Source organism: Onthophagus taurus, chromosome 10 (assembly GCF_036711975.1).
Source record: "Onthophagus taurus isolate NC chromosome 10, IU_Otau_3.0, whole genome shotgun sequence".
Taxonomy (NCBI): domain Eukaryota; kingdom Metazoa; phylum Arthropoda; class Insecta; order Coleoptera; family Scarabaeidae; genus Onthophagus; species Onthophagus taurus.
In genome coordinates this window covers 5,623,488-5,645,748 of record NC_091975.1, presented here as the reverse complement: position 1 = coordinate 5,645,748, position 22,261 = coordinate 5,623,488, and the positions used below count along the sequence as shown (strand labels likewise).

The 22,261-nt window shown below is 37.1% G+C and overlaps 1 protein-coding gene across 3 annotated transcripts in view; it reads right to left on the bottom strand.

Moving 5' to 3' along the window:
- Positions 1-215: 215 nt before the first annotated feature.
- Positions 216-22,261, bottom strand: part of LOC111413708 (limbic system-associated membrane protein-like) — a 37,076-nt gene continuing 15,030 nt past the window's right edge. Inside the window, exons 3-8 of one of the 3 annotated variants that reach the window (XR_002706204.2) lie at positions 3,877-4,031; positions 2,586-2,796; positions 2,282-2,302; positions 1,418-1,717; positions 454-824; positions 216-396 (exon numbers count right to left, since the gene is read on the bottom strand). Coding sequence is in view for 2 of the 3 variants with exons in the window: in XM_023044768.2 (XP_022900536.1) it covers positions 727-824; positions 1,418-1,717; positions 2,282-2,302; positions 2,586-2,796; positions 3,877-4,031 (785 nt within the window). In the remaining variant the exon portion in view is untranslated. Of the gene's footprint in view, positions 825-1,417; positions 1,718-2,281; positions 2,303-2,585; positions 2,797-3,876; positions 4,032-22,261 lie in introns of all 3 variants that reach the window. The other 2 variants (XM_023044768.2, XM_023044769.2) reach the window with 2 other exon arrangements.

Sequence of the window (22,261 nt, the reverse complement as noted above, 5' to 3'; positions counted from 1 at the left end):
TTACAATTTCAAACAAGTTCCGACTCTGAATGGAGGAACTTCAAAGTTTTGTTTAGCTATGTAGTGTATGGTCAGTTGAGTTCCAAAGTTTCTCTGGAAATTTGGAGTAATTCCACACTATAATCTTGCTTTAGAGTAGATTTTCAGTAAACCAAGAAGGGTTTCATATTGACTCAAAAGCAAATGAATTAAAAATTGAAAGAAAACCAATAAAATGATTATTGTATTATATGAGTTTATTTACAGAATGATACAAGGTACAATGAAGAGATCTCTACAAAATGTAACCGTACGAAAACGGAATCGCGAATGTGTGATACAATTTTCGATTCATAGGGAAAGAAAACGATTAAAAAATTAATTTTATATGGCATCTAATAACGTTGTCGTTTATACCTATAAAACAATAAAGTCAACATGTATAATATAGTTAAGTCCATAATCTTTATTTACCGTCAACACGATTAACACTTTCCTCGCATTCTTATCGTAAAACACTACATATGTACACAATTTTCGTTTCACTCTCACGACCGGTTCGGTTGAAATAGCACCACAAGTAAACAACATCGGTTACGCTATGTCCCATTTTGGCTATAAACGTTTATTCTTGATAAAGTCAAGATTGATTTTTTTCTTGCTTCGTTTAATAAGATTCCCCAGATTATAAATAGGTGATATTGTTTGAATTTTTGTAAATGTAAAGATTTATTTTCAACGAATTGATCATCTTATTAAAGTTAATAGGAGGAAGATGATTAAGAAGGTTACTTCTTTTTGGTGACCGAGTGCTGAGCTGGTCTGCATTGCCGCTGGGTGTTCTCCTGAAAAAAGTAAAATAAAATGGTGCTCTTGATTTTATTAATCTCAATTTTAAAATAAAAATGATGATTATCAATTTGATCAAAATTTCTAAGTTATAATTTGAAAAAGAGTACACAAACGAACTCGGTTTTAATTTAGCTCGAAACACGTTTGCCGCATTATGGGGCTAGCAATCGCCTGCCGAGCAAAAGTGTTTGCCCATTTTGTTGTGTTTGCCAGCCGTAAATTTAATCATTGTTCAAGCCCGGGCGTCGGCGTGTACCTTGCCATAAATTCGCGTTCGCTCCAAAATTGATTGAAACCTCACCCCGTTTTGTCGGTAGTTAAAATTTTTAAAAATTATAAAAGCGAGACAAAAAAAGATATAAAAGTGGGATGCAAATTCTTGCACGACTACTACTACAATCAGCGCAAATTCAGAACCAAAAGTTTTCTCGCGGGGCCACGTCCCACCAAACTTTATGCATTTTAATTACGCTCTGTTATTTGCTTGGCCATTTAAATATTTTTCGAATAAAAAATTTTATTTAACCAAATCGAATTATGCAAATTTAAAGTAACATTAAAATTTAATTAATATCATTTATCTTACCGTTTAAAACATGAACTATAGCAGATGCAGGACTAGCATTGGACGGCATACAAGTGTAGTTACCGGAATCAGTTAACAAAGCCTTAGTTACTAATAATTTGCTCGTAGTTCCTGATTCCGTTTTTTCCGTTTCCAAGCTGATACCTCCCCTTGTCGAATCGAAATCGACCATATTAGGTCCATGAAGCCATTGAATGGAAGATGGAGGAGTCGAATGCACGTTCACCGAACAAGTCAGTGAAATCGTGCTTCCCTTCATCACGAACACTTCAACCGGACCGGATATGGTCGCTTGGGCGTCTGCAAAAACGAGGAATACTTAGGAATTAAGAAATTACGTAAATATTTGATTAAGTTTCGACGACCACTTGATTTCGGGACGGATCTCGCTTAATATCATGCGAATCAAACTTCGTAGAAGTACGGGAACATCCCATTCTATGGTGTGCGTTCGCTTTCCTGTTTGTGTTTACCCCGAACAAATAGATCGAGAGAAGTAATTGTGTGCCGGATTGCGAGACTGTTATTATCCCATCGACAACTGGTTTATATTTGATGTATTGTATTATAACTATCATTTTTTATCTTTTGAATGATTATTAAAAAAAATTACAAAAGTCGATTTGGAGTAATAAATTATAAAGTTATTACAATAATTCTAGATTACTACATCGCAAAAAAAAATAAAATAAAACGAGGGTTGGGTATTAAATCATCCGACGGTTTTTCATCGAGGAAACAGTAAATCAACACCCTACAGTGTTCCATTCGGTAGCCGGGGACGTGCAACAAAGATACTGAGCGGACGGGAGCAATAAATCAAGGTAGATAATGATATTCGCGGGGGCCTAAGGTGGTACGTACCGCGGTACTTCTGGGATGCGTCTGGAACAAAAAAAAATGAACAAAAACACTAATATGTCGTCTGCGGGCCTCGCCCTACAGCAAACCCCCCATCTACAAGAGCATGCACGCTTACGGCAAGTTCGAGCTCGCTTGCCGATGATCTACGGACCAAGTTTTTAAACGTGACAAAGCCGGTGAATGCGGTTTGAATTTTGGTGGGTGCAAACGTCACGTGCGGGTTTTAAACAGCCATGCGCCGTACGCGTGTTACAAGGTGTTAGATGGATCGCGATGTGAAACGTGCTCGTACATGTCGTCGTACCCTCGACGTTCAGCAGTATCGCCATGTTAATCTTCGGCTCGGTGTTCACTTGACACTCGTAGACACCGGCGTCTCGCTTTTGAACGTACTCGATGCGCAAGTCCCAGTCGTCGCTGTGTTCAGGATGGCGCACGCTAAATCTACCATCTCCCGTGTAAGTGTGAATCCCAGATGTTAGGATGTGTAAATCTCTTTTGCGCATCCAAGATACCTTTAATAAAAAACGAATAAAATTATTACATGAAAATTTTCAAAGAAAATCTTAGTCTTAAAAGTGTCTCTTGCAGAAACACGTTTTATAGAGAAAAGCTTTTAAGTTTCAGATGTATATAAGTTTTCAAAAAGGTGTCGTTTTAGATACAACAAAATTTACGACCGTAACTAATGAGGATGTGCGTAGAAACACGAGATTTCGCAATAATCACGAAGATAACGTCGAGATAAATCGGGGATAGGGTCAGACTTTCCGTAATCCCGGAAAGTTATATTGACCTGCCATAATCCAAGTTCGTAGATTTTATCCTAAACACTAATCTCGAGTTTCTACTTCTCTTATCGACACGCACTTACTCGTTTTTGATGTTAAAACTAAAGTTACGCCACAACTACATATTCAATTAATTAACATCCTGAAATTCAAGTAAATGGAGAAAAGCAAAGTGAAGTGAAATTGGGTCTCTTAAATTAACCCTTGAAATTCTCTTTGGAACTCTCTGTGCCTGGTTGAGTTGATGATTGTCGGGTTTTAAATGTGTCGACCCTTAACGACGAACTCTGCGTTATATTTGTCGTGATTGTGATTAAATTAAGCGTACTATAGATTCGACGAGTCATGAAATCGAATTCGCGAACTCAATTAGAACCGAAAGCTACCTCCCCTTCATCCAAATAAATTGATGGAACGGTTGGTTAAATGAAAATCTAAACGATTTCCGTTCTTATAAAGATTTATTAAAGACTAGTTTCGACTAAATTTGTCACATTAATAACGACGTGCCTTAGTCGCAATAAAAACCCAACGAGTTTAAAAGCTATTCCGCTTTTATTTTCCCCGTAGCAAGACATTTTACACGGTAAATTACGACTGCAAAACAAATGATAAAATACTTTCATTAAGCATCCGTTTTATGGAATCCTTAATAACGAAAGCAACGCGAAATCGGAGTAGTTACTAATTAAATAGGTAGGTCGATAAGTTTATTAATTAAAGTTGCCGACGAAGCTCAGGTAACGTTCTAAGAAGAAAAATAAAAATTAACAAGAGATTAATTAGATAAAATGTTTCTCTTACTGTTCTATCCCCAGGATGTTTGACTCTGCAACTAAGAAGAGTTGACTGACCTACTACGGCTGTAACGTTTCTCGGTCCGATATCGTCGAAATAGGGTCGCTCAGGGGTTGGTTTTGTACTACCCTTGTCCGAAACGCCGACGAGAGAAGCTTCAGCTGTAACAAAACAAACCAACTTAATTAATTAGCATTCACATGATGAATACGAATGTTCGAGGAACGCCGGATCGTGTTATTACGTTCTTTCAGAGATCTCGCAGGACGATCAAGGTGCTCCCGCAGGGCGAGTTTTACTTCCAAGGATTACCCCGGAGGCATACTTCACCCTATTCGAGATCTATTCTGTGAGATCCTACTCGCTGACAAATTGAAATGGGAATCCGGTTTAAAAAGGTTGGTCTCCACGCAAAAGGAAATTTCGATATGCTCCTACATAATTCCTGCGGCGAAACCAACGTCGAGTACTCATCTCGGGGTTTATCTCTAACTGGAAAACTCGCCACTGTATATGCAGCAAGGTAAACATGGGAAGCCCTGCGTAAGCATCTAGACGGATTTATGCATGTATGCAACCTGACTCGGGTTGTTTAATTTCCTGGTAGCACGTAAGGTGCATGTAGGAACACGAATTCAAACTAAAACTAATATTTTCGCGGTAAACTGGTTCCTTTGACCACATTCTCACAATTCTAGATTGACATTCATTGTGTATTTCTATGCTAAAAAAGTACTCTTATTAGTTCTCTTCGAGTTCGAAATCGAATAATCCCGGAACGTATCGCTACAAACGACTTAAAACTCTTGCGCGTTTCGTCCTGAATAAACGATTCGAATTTTTGTGAGAAGTAAATAAAAAAAGCGGGCAATCACAATAATCCTGTCACGTAGACGTAGGTCGAGATGGAATAGGAATGCGATTGAGAGGTTTGGGTAATAATTCCATCTTGTCGATACCAAACCCTAAATCCTAAATGAAAGTTTCGCGAGTTGCAACGCAAATATATTCGTTACGGCTTCGCCCTGGGGGTTAATAATGAACGTCGATTTGCAGAGAGACCGGCGCTTCGTAACTAGTTACGAGCTTAGACTAGCAATCCCGTTAAACACTTAACTAAACAATGCTAACGGGTTTCCCTCCCCGAATCGATAGATTAAGCACTAACCAAACTTTGCGACGACTAGATGCGAAAGCGGTGCCCTGCGGCTCTTTAAACAACAAAAAAGAAAAAAGAGACCAACATCGATCAGGTTCTGATAAAACTTAAAAAGAGAACTTGGGAATGTTTCTTTTTTAAAGCTCCCCTATTATTCTTCCGCTGAAAAATGGATTAAATCCAAGAACCTTTATTGCGCTCATTTAAACCTTTATGGTTGAACGAACAGTTTTAATAACACCAAACCGCCGAAATACATATAATATTATTCGATTCGAAAGCGAGATAAAACGATTTGAATTATTAAAAATATACCGTCATCTGATGAAAGCGTTCATCCATAACAGTTTTATTGAAACCCTTTTCATTTACCATCCATTATTAGTGGAACCCTATCAATTTTGTTGCATTGATTGTTGTGTGCTTACAAAATCTGTTTTCGACAAATAATGGCAGGTACAAGCATAAAGGTAGGTTGGAAACGCAAACATACGCTTTATAAATAATGAAAATGTCTATTAAAATTTTCACTGGAATTTCAATAAATACGAAGGGAATTCTGCGTATGGCTCAAACACAATGAAAATTGAAGAAAATGTAATTTGAACCTAAATAAATGTTTTAAAATGCTTTCCAATAGAAACCGTCTATTAATTCGTGTATTACGATTTACATATAAACTGTTTGGATCAATACAGAATTGCTATGGTGTGTTTCTTCAATAATTGTAATAACAAAAATTACTTCTTCAGGAACAGATTCTGCCACATTCAGAAGGAAACTAAACTAACTCGGATAGTAGTAGAGTAGTTAGCAATCTGTTTGTGGGATGAGATCAAAGCAGATGTATTTCGACGAAAAAGATACTCCTCTCTTCAACGATGTGTGGAAATGATGAAGCAGACACTGAGCGATGTGTGACCAAGTGTTGTCTTCATCCGTGATATGGAGTTCAAATCATGTTGTTGAGGGAGGATATTTTTAGATATCCTCCCTAGATATTTATTAGACCATATAACTTCAATATAGTAGGTCTTAGCTATAACAAACATAATCTTTGATCATCGCTTATGCTCTAAATCTGAAATATCAGGCTTAGCGTATTGATGGAGTTCAAATTCGGTTGAGGTATAAACAGAAAGATAGAGAAAGCACTAACTTAGAAGCTACTTGAGCCTATGAGAAAGGTTACATCATCAATCGTAATTACTATGTAAGTAACTTTTACGTTTCTAGCTAAATGGCTAAGTACATAAAGGTAAATCGATAACATGTTAAGCGAACTATTCTTATATGTCCAAAAAAACGCAACGTTAGAAACATTATTTAGCAAAACTTTTATTCAAATTAAAACAAATAAAGAAACAGTTTGGCTACGAAAGCAGCAACGATATTTTTTATTTTAATCAAGTTTAAGTCATCACCTTGAAGTTGGAGATTGATATCATTAAACAATTTATACAAGTCTGCCAAGTACGCAATATCATTCTTTGATGTGATGAGGTTGTCGTGCAATCCTGTGTCTTTGTTTTCCAAAAACACTATCATAGAGTTAAACAGATTGTAAAAGCGAGTCAAACAAGTACCTCTTGATAGCCCACGTACTTCTGTGTGAAACAACAATCAGTTGAAATCTTCGTCATCAACACAAACCTGATTAAGTAATCTGGCATTTAAACAGCTGTTTCGAATTTTATTGACTGCTTTGATGACATGTTACAGTGATTAAGACTCAAATTCCTCGCAACCATGTGTAGTCGAAGGATAACTCAATGTACAGCGAGTACTTCTGGAACTTTATTTATTAAATATGTAAATATATAACCTTTCTAGTGCTTTAAATATTGTTTCTTCTTTTGTATCTGTCTCTAAATTTCTAGCAAACAATAGTTCTTAGCATGATTTCTCGTCTACCTCACGTATGACAACAGCAATGCTTCATAGTTCGGTAAAGTGTACTCATCCAACTGAATTGAAAATTGACTAGCGTTCAGATGGTTGCATCAATCTGTTACTTAAAGGATTTTTTTTGAAGCACAGTAGTTATAACTTCTTTTACTGCTGGTAAAATTAGCTCCTCCCCAATTGTGTGTGGTTTCCCTGTTTGAGAAATTAACAAAGAGATTTTGTACGAAGCTCTAACTCCGTCATCGTCTTGTTTAAAAGCCGTTGTACTTCTTTTTCAGCTGTTGAAAATAGGCTACATTTTTGTCTTGTTTATCAGAATGCAGTTTGTTGAAGTGCCCACTTTGAGAAAACCTGGCGTAGGTGATGGGAAAACTAATTATTTAATTTTGTGCGCACACGTAGACATCGGACGTATAACACATCAAATGAAAGGACAATATCGTTATCGCCCACGTTGAGAAAGACTGATTTACAGATTTGGGCAGCAAGCCTTCTTCTTCAATCTGGGATATGCTGATGGCTTATTAAAAGTAATCCGTTTCTGCCACTGCTAGAGACTTGATAACGACATTAACTTTTCAGGAATCTCTTCTTACAACATTGCTTCCTAAGGGGGAAACCTAAATCGATAGCAATACCTAAAATTTGGTTAAAATTAACAAAGTGATTAGGTATGAATATATTTTCTTATATTTTCAAAATTGATATCTCTCGAACAAAAGTTCTAAAATTATTTAAATTTAATCAATGTGTTATAAACATTAATTAAACCATTGCAAATGATACAAAGTGAACATTATCGTCTATCTGATGGTAATGTTAAATCGGTATAAATTCGTTGTAATTTTCTCGGTTCCAATGAGCGACCATGGACGATCGAACAAGCGGGGCTTTTGCGGGGTAAACGCGCAATTTCGGGGCGGTATAACCACACCCGAAACAGTTGCAAATCATAAATAGTAATCGCCCAGGCCCACGCGGACGCTAATGATACTACGCAATGCAGTACATCAGCAACGTAGCCCTAGTTATACGACTTAATTAACTGCATGGGGATCCGCAACAATCTAACGATCCAAGTAAAACTTTAATTTAATATTTCTTTAAAGATCGAAAATTAAAAACAATGATCAAAATTCATATTTACGTTCAGATTCGAATTGAAAATTTGAAATACGAGTCTGTGTCATGAACCGTTGTTTACTGCACGAACGATAAATTAAACTAGATTTATTAATAAACGCAAATCTCTCGATTGACAGAACGTTTATGTTCGTTTTAATAACAGATTTTACCAGACCTTTCACGAATTTTAAGGGTAAAAAGTGTTTAAAATGTTCGTTTTAGTGGTGGCGATGATATAATTAATTGAATCGATTTCGATCGAAAAGTGATGATTCGTCGTGCGAAATGTCAAATTAATTCGGTTTTTGGAATCGACGACGTTGATATTCGGACGAGTGCGGTTCGGAAATTAAGCAGGTTATTTCGGAAATGGGACGACCTTTCCGTCGAAATGAAAATCGGCGGTCGTTATCGACAGGAAATTATTCGGTTCTTGCCCATTTGCCTAATGGATTATACACGCAAAATTACTCAATATACGAACTATTAACTCAAAACAAAGTTTATTACATTCAATTATTATACAACAGGTCGTTAACGTTTTTTTTTTAATTATAGCACAAATTGATGTAATCTTTTGTGAAAACTTATGAGGTAAAAATCGAAAGACAAGAAAATACAGTGGGAGATAAAATTTCCTGGAGTCTGAGACTGGGATTGGTTTGAAAATAGTTCACTTAAAACTTCCCCCCATTAAACGAGCCCTGGAAGGGTCGTTTTAAGGACCCGGCGGTAATTGAACGGGCAAATTTATCATCTAATATTGAAAGTTTGCCGGCTCATATTTAATTGATTGAGATGACAGATTGTGAACCCGAATTTTCAATCTTGGTAATCGGAAAATTGTCCCCGGCAACAAGCTCCGCCAATTTAGAAACTATTCAAGCGGGTAACTCCGCCTCTCGTAGTTACGAATAGAGCCTGTTACAGTAATTATCTTCGCACGCGGCGATCAAAAACAATCGCTGTAATGTAACTAATTAGTTGATAAAGCGCTTCATTAACAGTAAATCAAGCCGACTCAATTAAAGCCTCAACTTCGTGGCGAACTATAAACTTTCCTAACGCCCTAAGTTAGGGTAATACTTTCCTACCCAAGAACACCAAGAAACTTTTCATCACGACCTACCTCAAAAAATCCCTCAGGTCCAATATTTTTACCCCATATTAATTATAAACGCTATAAGTTCGCACAAAATATTCAGCCCTCCTTCACTAATGGCAACCAACTCAAATTGAGGCGACGAATTAACGCGGAAAGATAAAAACCTCTTTTTGTCAAGACGTCCCGGCAATGTCATTTATCGAAGTGGATTTTGTAGAGCGGCCCATCTCAAAAAGGGGTAGAAGCGCATTTATTCGAGGGTTGGCATTAAGGGATTTCTCCGAAATTAAGTCAACGGTGAATATTTTACGCGGTTTTATCGCGACAGCGTTTTAACTTGGATTTAGCAGCAAGGAAATCGTCCTGAAGGTCTCCCGTTATCACTAAAATATAACCCAAATACACCCTAAAGAAGTCTTACTAAGAGGTTTCTGATGATCCAACACATTTATCACTTTGTTATATCTAATAATATACATTTAAATAAATTTTAAGGTTATATTTAACATCAAATTCCAGATTTCTTAATTTTTCATACTTATAATAGCAATACTTACACTAATCATCAATCTGATGTGTTTGATTTGGAACATAGTTTATTAGGTAAATCTCCAACGGTATCTAACTCCGAATATTGTACTTTCAATAATAGCAGAAGACTCTCTTTTTGTGTTGGGTGGTGATCAGACTCCTTCAAGCCTCGTATTTGGACTAAATAACTCCATGGGACCTTCAACCCAGATCATGCTTTCATCACCAGATGGTTGAACATCGGAAAACCTGAATAATCCAAGCTTTTCAGATTTCAGCTCAGAATTAGATCATATGCCATCAACCATTCCGATGCGACAGAGCCTGCTATATATATCTTCATGATTTTCCCGTAATTCTTGTATTATTTAAACTATATAAGCAATTAGAGCAAGATATTTGTGTAAAATACGAACTAATCCAGTCTCTATGAACGTCTTGGAATAATCAATTTATTAGTCTTTACTTGAGTTAATTAAGATTAAAATATAATGGTTCTTTATTTAAAATTTTTTTACAGTGTATATGAAAGAATTCGTTGAAAAGTGGAAATTTCGCAATAGAATGCGCAGAAGGATTTTCCGTGCAATAAAATGCATTGCGCGCGGTACAATACTTCAGCTGTACGGTTGATTGGAGTGGTCGATAGGTGGCGGTGGGGTTCGGAGAATCGACGATCCGAATACAAATTTCTTGAGGCTGGGGTATTGACGTATATCCTAGAACCGAGCCGTGACTCGCGAATTGAAAGGACCCAACCATTGTCCTTGGCACAATGCCTTCGGATTATCTTGCCTACAAGGATACCGACGTGTTCAAAATCCCGAGATCGACGATTCAATACTCAAACCACGAAGAAGATACCAAGGCGACAATAACGATGCTGAATATACCGTTTAGATAGTAAACATTTTCATCAATATTCGAAAATTATAATGAACCATATTGAAAGTAATAGGTCTTATTGAATTGATACCAAATTGTCCTCCTAAAATTTAGTTTTTAAAATGACGTCTGGTGAAATTGGATTTTTCGCTTTTGGACGTATAATTCCCCAAAGGTAAATAAATATCCAGAACTGGACTTGCGAACTTCGCGGACGTCGAATTATAACACTTTCAAACTATCCGGTTTTCGGAGAACTTTTGAAATTTACGAGGTTCGATCGTAAATTTTATGATTGAAGCCATTCGAATTTAATATCGCTTCGAGTATCCCGGTCGTTGTTAGTTAGTTAGTTTCGTGTTAAAATCCAATTCATGTATAGAGCAGTATTCGAGCGCGATAAAAGACAAAACCTAAATCGGGTAAAAAAATTTTATATCGCTTCGATCCAACTTTGCGCCGTTCTACTTCGCTTGTCTAGAATCGTTAGATATATAAAATTATCTGGTATGACACTGTAAATTTTGTAGTAAACGGAAGTAAGATGAAGTCCATAAAAATGACACTTTACCAAGATATTTATGTCCCAGGCTGGCAGTCGACCGCCAAAATAAGGTCAACCGTAAAATAAAGCAGGGGATACGTTTTCATTATTTTTACGGAAACCCTTCATTTTACCTTATAACCAAAACTTTTTTTCTGTCTTTATCTGGTAATAAATCTCATCAAATTATTTTTATCTTCAAACATTTAAAAATATATTTTACGTGCTAAAATAAATTAAAAAGAAAAAATCTGAGATGATAAATCGCTTCACGCATCCGGTTTGGAGGTTCCCTTATCGTTGGGGACAGATCAATACCAAGTTGCGGCGAAGCATCCATTAGGTGACCCCTCAGGTTCACAAGAATTCGGTTCAGGAGCTGACCGCAAAAGCTTTTAAGCCCCACATTACAATATAGGTCTTATTTCAAGAACGTCCCCCGCCCACCCACGTCCGATCTACATGGGATCTGGTCAGATTATCTCGCATTAGAAGTTGATTGGTCCCTTAAGGTTCAGGAGATTTTCACGCTCCATGGATTTCCTAATCACCCGGTCATCAAACTGAACCGGTCTATTGGAAAACAATGGAAGTCAACGGGGAACCTCGTTTCCCCCCACCTGTTTCCTTGAATAACGTTGAAACCATCCAGAGAAAATTCGATAGTGTCTCAAATTGGTCGTAAATCGGCTAGATGAGGGTTTTGGAATTTATAAATTCTAGTTATTAACTCAAATTTTGATCCCAGGGTCTGAACTTATAATCCCCTTTTCTTCATTCCGAGGACCAAAGTGTCACCTAGTTACCTTAATTTCGTACCGTCCTGATTTAATTTGGGGGCGCATAATACCCGCTAGAGATGTATGTTCCGAGAAGCATCCCGGCGCCTCCACCTGAACGGCTGTATAACTTGCGGTTAATTTAGCTGGCCCGTTGCTCACAGGGACCATAAAATTTCGGCAACTATTCGACGACTACGGGGAAATCGGAGATTTACCACTCAGAACGGTACTCTAGACTTAGTGGTTGGTTTTGCAATTATGGTAGATTTGAAACTTCTCATTTCCTCTATAGCTAATTTATTACAAATTTAGTTTAACAACACTCAAATTAATTTAAATTAAAAATATTTTTCAACAAAAATCATTTGTTGAATTACCGTATACTACACCTAACATAACATGTAAATAACAAATATTATAGAGTAAATAGTACATCAAATAAACAAGTTGGTGCTTACGCTGCTAAAATTGCTTTACGATCAACAAACTATGCCAATGATTTCAAATTGAAGTATGCATAAATATGCACATATTGCTAAATATTCGTTTTTTCATGCCGAATATCCAATTTATAGTTTATAAGTTTAAACATTAATTTTGCGTTTATGACCAAAGTTTATTACGATTTTTAAAGCTAACAAACTGCTGTGGTTTATTTTTGAACATAAATAAAAACAACCTTATCATTATCAATCCTGGCTAATTTTGCGCAAAACTTTCGTTCGTTCGTTTCCGAAACAATTTTTTTTCTATTAAACTTTTTTTTTATATAATTTAATTGGAAAAAATGAATTACTGTAGTCTTTGTAGCATGGGTCGATTTGTCACCCGTCTTCCTGGATAATTGGCCATGATATAAGGCTGGAAATTAATAACGACGGCGTTTTGAAAGCGAACCTTTTTCAAGCGAAACCTTGGGGTTTCCTTCAATGCCTTTGTAGCGTTTCAGAACCCGGATGATAAATAGACGCGATGCCGTTGTTCCTCCGGATTTATTTTGCCTCACGCGAAAATATCGCTTAATCCCCGACGGTAGACTCGAAGAAGTCGCGTCCCGCGTACCTATTAAACAATCTCATTATAAAATCCCTTACTTAAACTTCGTTCGAACGGTAATCTTCTTAACCGTTCTGGGTTTATTTTCATCGTCCTATCTCTTGTCCTTCACAGAACCATCTTCTTAAGCCCTCCTGATGAAAATTCGGTTAACTGATTCTAAGAGAACTCATTTCTTAATCTACAGGAACCCGAATACTAAGAATACTTTGTATTCATCCTTATGTACGTTCCAAGTTTGTATGCAGATTAATTTCAAGCCAACCTTGTCAATCGAACCAGATCTGTTATCGTAGCTCAAAGCGACGTCACGTACATACATAGACATCTGTCACTCAATCAAAACTGGATTATCGCCAATCTAATTACGATCCTTGTATTTACATTATTATAACTAACACCATGAGAAATTTATGTAAAATATATTACCGTAGAATAATATAACTTTTTTTAAAAATTTATGATGGATACTTAAAGATGATACTTTGTAATAGAAGGTATTATTCTAAGAATTTTTAAAGGAAATGGAAGCTTTTGTGAAGGGATTCGCTCTCTCATCCCAAAGACGTGACGTTTCGAACATAAATCACCGTCTAAGGCTTAGGTTCGTCCACGTTTCGACAGTGACGCTCATATTTTCCGCGTGCCGCCGCCCGTTTGTTATACGAAGATAAAAATATAAATACGCCTTCGACCTCGTGCGGATTCCGCCGGGCAAACTTATAAATCTCCTTCACGGGGCAAATCCCCAAGCCCGCGCATCCCGTTTCATGTTTAATTCAAGGAAATATTTATTCCCGATACGACGGCGGCGGTGGCGCCATCGTATAATGATTACGAACGGGAGAAACGAATAGACTCAATGGAAACGAAAATCTTATTCGCCACAGCGATCATTTTACTTCTATCATTGTTGTTCCCGATCTTTAGAAATACTTTACGAAAGAGACGGTTAATTTGAAAACACGTTAAAAGGCGACCTATCGTTTTACGGGTATAAACCGTGGTTATTTAAAATGACGTATGGAAATTGCGGGATCGTAAAGCGACCGGAACAACGGAGCTCCTTGTTCGTGACCAGAAAGCGGTCGGCGGTTACGGCCAGTGGATGGAAAACCCGTATCAAAAATGTATGGAGAAGCTCGGGTGTATTGGGGAAAAGCTCAATCGTAAAGCTCGGCAAAATCGGCGATCGGTGACATTGCATAAAGCCTTACGTATCGGGAACCGCGTAATAAAAATTCCAAGTTTGTACCTAATCCTTTCCAATTCAATATTTTTCACATTGATAAATTAGATTTTTCAGTCATATAAATTTTAAGTCTTTTACAATTTTTTCTTTTACACCCAAGTAGGATCTTGAACAAAGTTGTAGTCTAGTCTCGTACTCGCAGTTATATACGTTGAGTAGGTATTACACGTGCCATAATTTCTAGTATTCCCTAACCGCGGACAATCCCTTTTGTGTTCCCCCTTTACGTTTAGTTCTCAACGCCTGAGAAACGAACAATAGTCCCGTCCGGCGTAGACGTTATTATGCTCACCGTGCAAACTCGCCTTTTCAGGATCCAGATCCGGATTCGGTGCTATCGGCACGCGACGCGATAGCCTCGTCTATAAATAACACGTCAACGACGGCGTACGGACCTTGCAACACCCATAATTTGCGGTTAACCTGGAAAGTTTCAGGAACGGGAGCGAACAAGTGGAAACGAAATGGTTTGTGGGGTTTCACTGAAAAGTGGAACGGCGTGTAAACAAAACGGGTACGGAACGACGACGACAAGGGTAGCATGAAACTTGTTTCTGAAACATTTCCACGCTAACGAATCACAACATTTACATCACCAAAACAAGAAAAAAACCAATGTGTTTCCCTGGACCCATTTTTCGAAAATAACAATTAAAGTCACGACAACTTCATCGCGGTTATAACGATGATCGTCATCAATCGCTTCGGTTGCCGCAATTGGCGTTATTAAACAATCGTAAATTCACAATGAGCCGTTACGCCGAGCTTTCTGACCGATTCGATTCGAATCCAAAGTGATTTCTGGCGCAACGCTCCGGTATATACTAGAGGGCAAAGTAAATTACGTCGATTTACAACCGGACTGTGATCGCATGATTTAATTTCTACGCAGAGAGCACAAATTCGTCAATTTATACGTTTCGGTCCCGGTGTTTAATGAATCACCACAACGAGAACGTCACCATTATGCTAATATCGCAACCAAATTAAAACACATTCACAAAATTTATCGATTTATTTTATAATCATTAACAAAGTTTTTGTAAACACTTTAATAAAGCTAATTAGAAATTCAAGCTCTCTTTTAAATTTTAATTCCATAGAAAATAATATTAATTAAAATTCATATTTAAGATGCTGTACGGTTAGCTTTCAAAATTCTTTTTAATTAACTTCAGAAAGTAATCAACTTAGTTTTTAATTTCTTAAGTAACTTACTTTTTGTGCACATTTCAAAGAGTATGCATATAATTTACGAATTAAAATGTAAAGTTTAATTTATTAAATAACATTAATTTATGTATTCATGATAAACACATCAATACAGTTTCTTAAATATTGATATTTAGTGCTAAAGGGGTGGCCCATATTTTTCATTTTCGAAAACTGTTATCACAATATGTGACATTATACACAAATGTGATGAACACGTAATACCTTTGCTGTAAGCAACCTCGGCTATACTCAGAGATTTGTCCTGATTAAGGCGAAATCGCTTGTGGGAGATGCTCTATATAATTGATACTAAATTAAATAACAGGCAGCAAACGACCTGAGCTAAATTTAGGGTGCAGAATGAATGACATCACTTGGTTAAGCCGAAACCGCTTGCAATCGAGGCTCTATAATTAATACCATATGATTCCAAAGATTATCAACATATTGACGGATAATTGTCTGATTAAGCACCCAAAACTGATTAACACATATTGCAAGGTCTCAGTCACAAACAATTAGGATCTTTTTTTCTGGACAAAATCTTTTTTAACAATTATTATAGCTATACTTGAATTGCAATTCAATTAATTAACAATTTTATTTCAAATAGGATTTATCGCCTACTAAAAATCACTCAGAATATTTAGTACTGAGTTTTTAATTACTTTTTAAATGGTAGTATTTGTGTTGTGGTTGTAACAGATCGAGGAGTGTTACAACGCGAAAGTTTGATGAGGTACGAATTAAATTAATTACAGGTAATTCATCCGTCAATCCGTACTATTAAAAGCTAATAATTTTCCAGTACCCCCCGTTGTAAAGTACATAGTAATTGCGAACGTAGTGCTGCAGTGTTTTCCTGTAAAAGCGTTAATAAACGTTATGGGCTCAGTAATTGGTATTTAACCTATATAGGTCGTGTCGGGTGCAGGATCTATTGGGTCAATACCGGTTCCCGATTAGTAATAACGGCTGTCAGCTAACTATCAGCTGGAATGATGCTATTGATTATGTCAACGCTTACATCGATTGTGTATAATATTGTTTTCATTTAAGAAGCAAACCGAGTAATTTCACTTGCAAAAGACGTGTTATCGAGCTTTACCCGAGCGATACATGACTGTTTTGAATATTAATAAGGTGGAAGTTTCGCAACAAACTGTGATGTCGTCTATTGTTAGAGAATGGGATTATCAAGATCTGATGTGAAACCTTTTTGCTGCTTACGTTTCTTATTAAGTTGTAACGATAAAACTTTTGTGGATTTTAATAAGAAATCTGAAACTTGTTAATTTAGAACGAATTTCTCAAGGGTCAATTTTTAGTTTGTTGCTAACTGAATTTTAGAGATGCATTGTTAAAAGTTTCAACTAAATTTGTATAATGTGATAATGGAGTGTCGTTGTATAGTTTAGATACTTTAGGGAGCGTGTAATTTTAAAGCTCCATTATCGCTTCAGCGGTTCGTAATATAAAACATTTGCGCAAAAGATACTGAGTCTCGTCGAAAGCATAACTCTTTGGGACGCGAAGATAAAACAGGCGTTTGAATTTGACCCCGACGCCATAATTTATACGCGCGGGCGTCGCCGTCTTCGCCGTCGGTTGGGTTTGCCGAAATTTATGCGCATCGTAATACATCACGGGGGCGCCAGGTCACGTGGTCGGTCCGGTTTTTGGAAAATGGCCTCTGGTGCGGCAGTTTTCACTGTAGGATTAGCATAGATACCCAAAACGGGAACTCTTAACGGCGGTTCCATGGGAAATAAAGCCGACGATAAGACGCGTTTCAAATGCAATTCTTTACCACTGGGAATAACACCTTCAAAATTTCTAAAAACTCGAGCCGTACCACTTCTCTCGCGATATATCTCGCAAGAGAAACGGGTCGATTTAATGGAGCCGTTGATTTGATTAAAACTCCGAGCTCCGGTCTCGCTTCGGTTGTTATTCGGCGAAAACAATACACGTCGACGCGACGGCTTTTGTTCCGACACGTGACGTAACTGGGTTAGAGAGCGGTCGCGACTCCCGGAAATGAAAAATGTATTTCCTTCGGGAAAAAAAATATTTATTTCTAACCGGCAACCGGAACGTATCCGTCCCGTAATCCAAATGAATAAGAAATAGGCCGTTGAATGGGGGCAATTTGTATTCAGGGCTCATCCGGCGCTGCGCGACGCCCTCGTCGGGGAAACGCAGGAAAGCGGTTTATCGATGTAAAAGCGCCATCCAAATAAAAAATAAAAATAAAAATACCCAACATGCTTCGAGGAACATTCGGCTTCGAAATGGCTTAGTTTGGGGAATTAATACCAACCCCTTTTATTATTCGCGTGAGAGCTTCGTTTTGCGTGACGTGTAAAAGCTTTCAGACGCGCAATATAAACCTAATTAAGATCTCGAAACACAAAATAATACTATAACATTCATCAAAAATCACATTTAATTTTTTAGTTTACAAAATAAGAATATACATAAATGAGATGTGAGTAACGTACGTCATTAAACGCCTGTTGGTTTTCTGGTATATATAAGCGTTTTCAGGGTAGGACTCCGCCCTCCTGCAGTGTTTTATAGCCCTCCCTAAACTCCACACGTCACGCAAGGGAAAAATATGCGTATTCCGAAAGCGGTACGACAGCGGAATTAATTTAAAACGGACAATAATTTACATAAACCGCGCAGAGCGGCGTTTCGTACGTCTTTTTGTTCGTTCTTCCGCTGTCCGCGGGTAAAGTTGGGCCGGGCAATTGCCGGGGACAGCCTGAAAAACAGGGGGGGTTATCAGGCGGTGTCTGAATTGTTTTGCTCAAATTGTTGGACGTGGTTTAAAGCGTCCGGTTTAAATGAAACCTATTATTTATACTGATTATGACACGGATTCGATTTCGAGCGTGTGTCTAAATAAACTCGTATAATTGACGCACAATAAATCTCGTAAACCGTTTTGTTGGTTACACGAAAAAGCTTCTGGAAACCTCAATTAGATGCGAAACTGTAATCGCTTAACTAGTAGTATTAAATCCAAAGGATTATCAACGACGTAGTTTCGAATTTTGGCAACTAAAGTGTTTATATGCTGGAACAGGTACTTCTCACGAAACAGAGAGATTTACAATGTAAACGTCGCACTAAGATACCCTGTAGACAACGTAGTTAAGCAAACCCACTTCAACGGAATAATGCAGAAGATCCGGTTGGTGATCAACACTACGTATTGCAACATGATAAATTTTCTGCGATAATATATGATGTTAAAAAAAAGTAAAACAACTTTATTGAGGGGTTCATATTGCCGGATCACTAGAAACGGACAAAAAGGTAAAAACGGGCCGAGAATTCGTACTTTAATTGAAATTGCGCGACGATTTAACATTCACCGGGCATTTCTTAATTAATTAAACCGCGTCCCGGGTGCGATAAAGCGGCATCGATTGAGACAGAGAATCGGCGCCATTGCGAACGAGCGACGCTCTACGTGACGCACATGATAAAAGCGTCGCGACGCCCGTTGCAACCACTGCGCCACGTCGCCCGATCGTCCTGTCGTTGAAATCGGAAAAAACGACCGGAAAAAAAATTCGTTCGGACAGGTCAGTTTATTAGCCGTCAGTTGGATGATAGAGTATCGGGTTGGCCAATGCCAATTTATTTAATCAATCATCCGTGTAACACATAAAACCGATTCTCTCTCGAATCCTAAGTTTCTAAGCTAAAAATTCGTTAGTCATTGTTAATAAGTTTCTTTTATAAAAATTTGAATTATGTTACCAAGTGGTTTATTAATACGATATAATAATAATAATAATAATAATAGCACATTCATCAGGAAAAATGAAAAATAATTATAAATAATTGATTACAAAAATAAAAGTAAAAACAAATTGTAATAAAAAGATAATGAGATAATTAATAAAATAATGTACTACAGTAAAGTATTACACCAAATAAAAATAAAATAAAATAATAATAAAAAAAAAAGAACAATAACAAGAGAAAAAGTAATAGTGCAATCACGAGGCAAAGATTCAGTTGTATACCAACTGATTTTCAATCCAAGCCTTGACAATTATTAGAGAGATATGAAATACATCATAATCCTTAACTCTACAAAAAATAAAAAAAAGAAAGAAAACAATATCTTAAATAATGTAAAGAAATATTCGCAGCAAAATTGTGACTCACCGGTCTCTTCCAGAAATAGTAGTCACCTGCTCTCCAAGTAACCGTGCCCTCAAATGTTTTTTAAAACAATTAACACCGAGATTCCTCAACTCGTCACCAATGCTCCCGTATGACTTATATATATGAAAAGAAAAAGATCTTTGGAAAAGTGACGTCCTGTGTCGAGGCGGGTCTATGCAGCACCTAAATCTAGTTTCACGATTGTGAATATCGCACCTAAAAAAAATCTTATTGTACAAATATATAGGGGTTTTAGTAGTAATCAATTTATGATAATAAGTTAGAGTATGAAATTCTCTTCTTGAGCGCATCGACAACCAGCCTGATTCAATAAGCCAGTGGGAAATGTGATCGAACTTCCGGATTCCATAAATAAAACGAAGACAGCTATTCTGAACTCTCTGAATCCTCCCCGAGTCATATGAGCACACAGCCGGATGATATAAGGGAATAATATAGTTAAACTGAAAAAGAACCAAGGAGTCACATAAAGTTTTTTTCAACATGATAGGCAAATAGCTTCTATGGGGATATAGTAGCCTTAACGAGTGATACGCTTTCTTGATGTAGTTATTAACTTGACTATGGTATCTAAAACTGTTATCTACAATCAAACCAAGACTCCTTGCCTCACTCACAATCGGCACTTCAGATCCCTGAATGTGAACTTTAACCAAACCCTTTAACTGGTCGCAAACGCTTTTGTTACCAAAGAGCAAAACGGCTGATTTATTAGGATTAATTTTCAGACAATGCAAATTGGAAACATTCGTTATATATTCCAAGTCAGAATTTAAATTATTAATAGCATTGCGCCATTGGGATGGACCAAAAGAAACATAAAGCTGGGTATCATCGGCATAACTGTGAACTTGATTGTGTTTCACATTATGAAAGATTTTTGAAGTATATATCGAAAACAACGTGGGACCAAGAATTGAGCCCTGAGGAACCCCAAAATCAATTGGTCGAGAAGAAGATGTTATGCCCTCAATCCGAACACACTGTGATCTCCGTCCAAGATAACTGCCAAGCAGAGCAACCTATATAACTAAGTTCCACGTCTATTTTTTATTCTACTTTTAGTTCAATAAAAATGTTCAACAATCTAGCGCTGCATAACAATTAAAACTAGAACTAACTCAAGTCCTAGAACTAGAATCATTCGGGTTTAGCCGTCTTGAGAGACGTGCGGCTAAATCCAAATGTTTCTAGTTCTTGGTGCGGTGTTAGTTCTAGTTTGACACTAGCACTATTACTAGAACTAACTCAAGTCCTAGAACTAGAATCATTCGGGTTTGGCCGCACGTCTTTCAAGACGGCTGAACAAGTGCAAGAACACTGGACCCAGAACTAGAAACATTCGGGTTTAGTCGTCTTAAGAGACGTGCGGATAAATCCGAATGTTTCTAGTTCTTGGTCTAGTATTAGTTCTAGTTTTGCGCTAACACTATCACTAGAACTAACACAAGACCTAGAACTAGAATCATTCGGGTTTAGCCGTCTTGAAAGACGTGCGGCTAAACCCGAATGTTTCTAGTTCTGGGTCTAGTTCTAGTTCTACTTTTATACTTGCACTAACATTAGACCTAGCACTAGAAACATTTGGGTTTAGCCGTCTTAAGAGACGACCGGCTAGAGTTCTACTTTTCGTTCAATAAAAACATACAATAATCTCAGACGGGAACAGTCTGAGTTTATTTATGATCATGGAATAAAGCAATTTAGGGAATAACCCCACTTGGTGAATCAACATTTAAAGCACAGCATGGAAATGTTTTTGGTGGAGTTCCAATTAAGAAACAAATTTTGGATCATTTATTTAGTATTCTTTAATAACTCTAAAACTGAAAACCAATTTTTGCTATCTATCTTAACTATTGGAAAAATAAACTTTTAAAGCTTAAACGATTTTCAGCAACAGAAAAAGTCTAAAAACCAAATTTAACATCATTAAGAAGATTACTTTACCCTATTAACCTTAACTGTTAATATTACACTTTTTGTATTCTCACCCGAGAACCATTAATTAATGAACGAAAGCCTGTTTGAGTGGAATTACGGTTTCCAATACATTAACTTGTGTTCAAATAACATGCGGCCTACTTTGATTTGTCATCCGATTATCTAAATCTGCAACATCAAAGGTTTTCAGGTCGGTGACGCAAAAACAGCCCGCAAAACGTGATTTTTTTTATTCGCTCACAGAAATGCTTTTAATTGTGTCATTTCCAATTAAGCCTCTAATTAAATTAGAAAGAAAAAAAAACAACAAAGAAATGTTGCCGTTAACGTCGCGTAGCTAGCACGTTTTCGTAATTGACGCCTCGCAAGATGCTTGAAGTCTTGTGTAATTAGTGGGGGTTAATTTTTTAAAGGCGCCCGCTTTCGGTCTCGTTTTAATTAGACGCACAAAGAACCGAAGCAACGAAAGCAAAAGGAAATAATAAAAAACAGAAACGTTAGCTTTTTTCCTGACGTTGTAACAGACCAAATTGATCGTTAGGTTATATTTTTTTGTAGGATTTCTTCTCACTGTCGTAGGTGTTCATTTCCCAATTAAGGTAATGCTTATTCAGATGAAAAATTGTCAAATTGTATTTAAGGTTGTAAATCGAGTGGAAATATGCCAGATTAG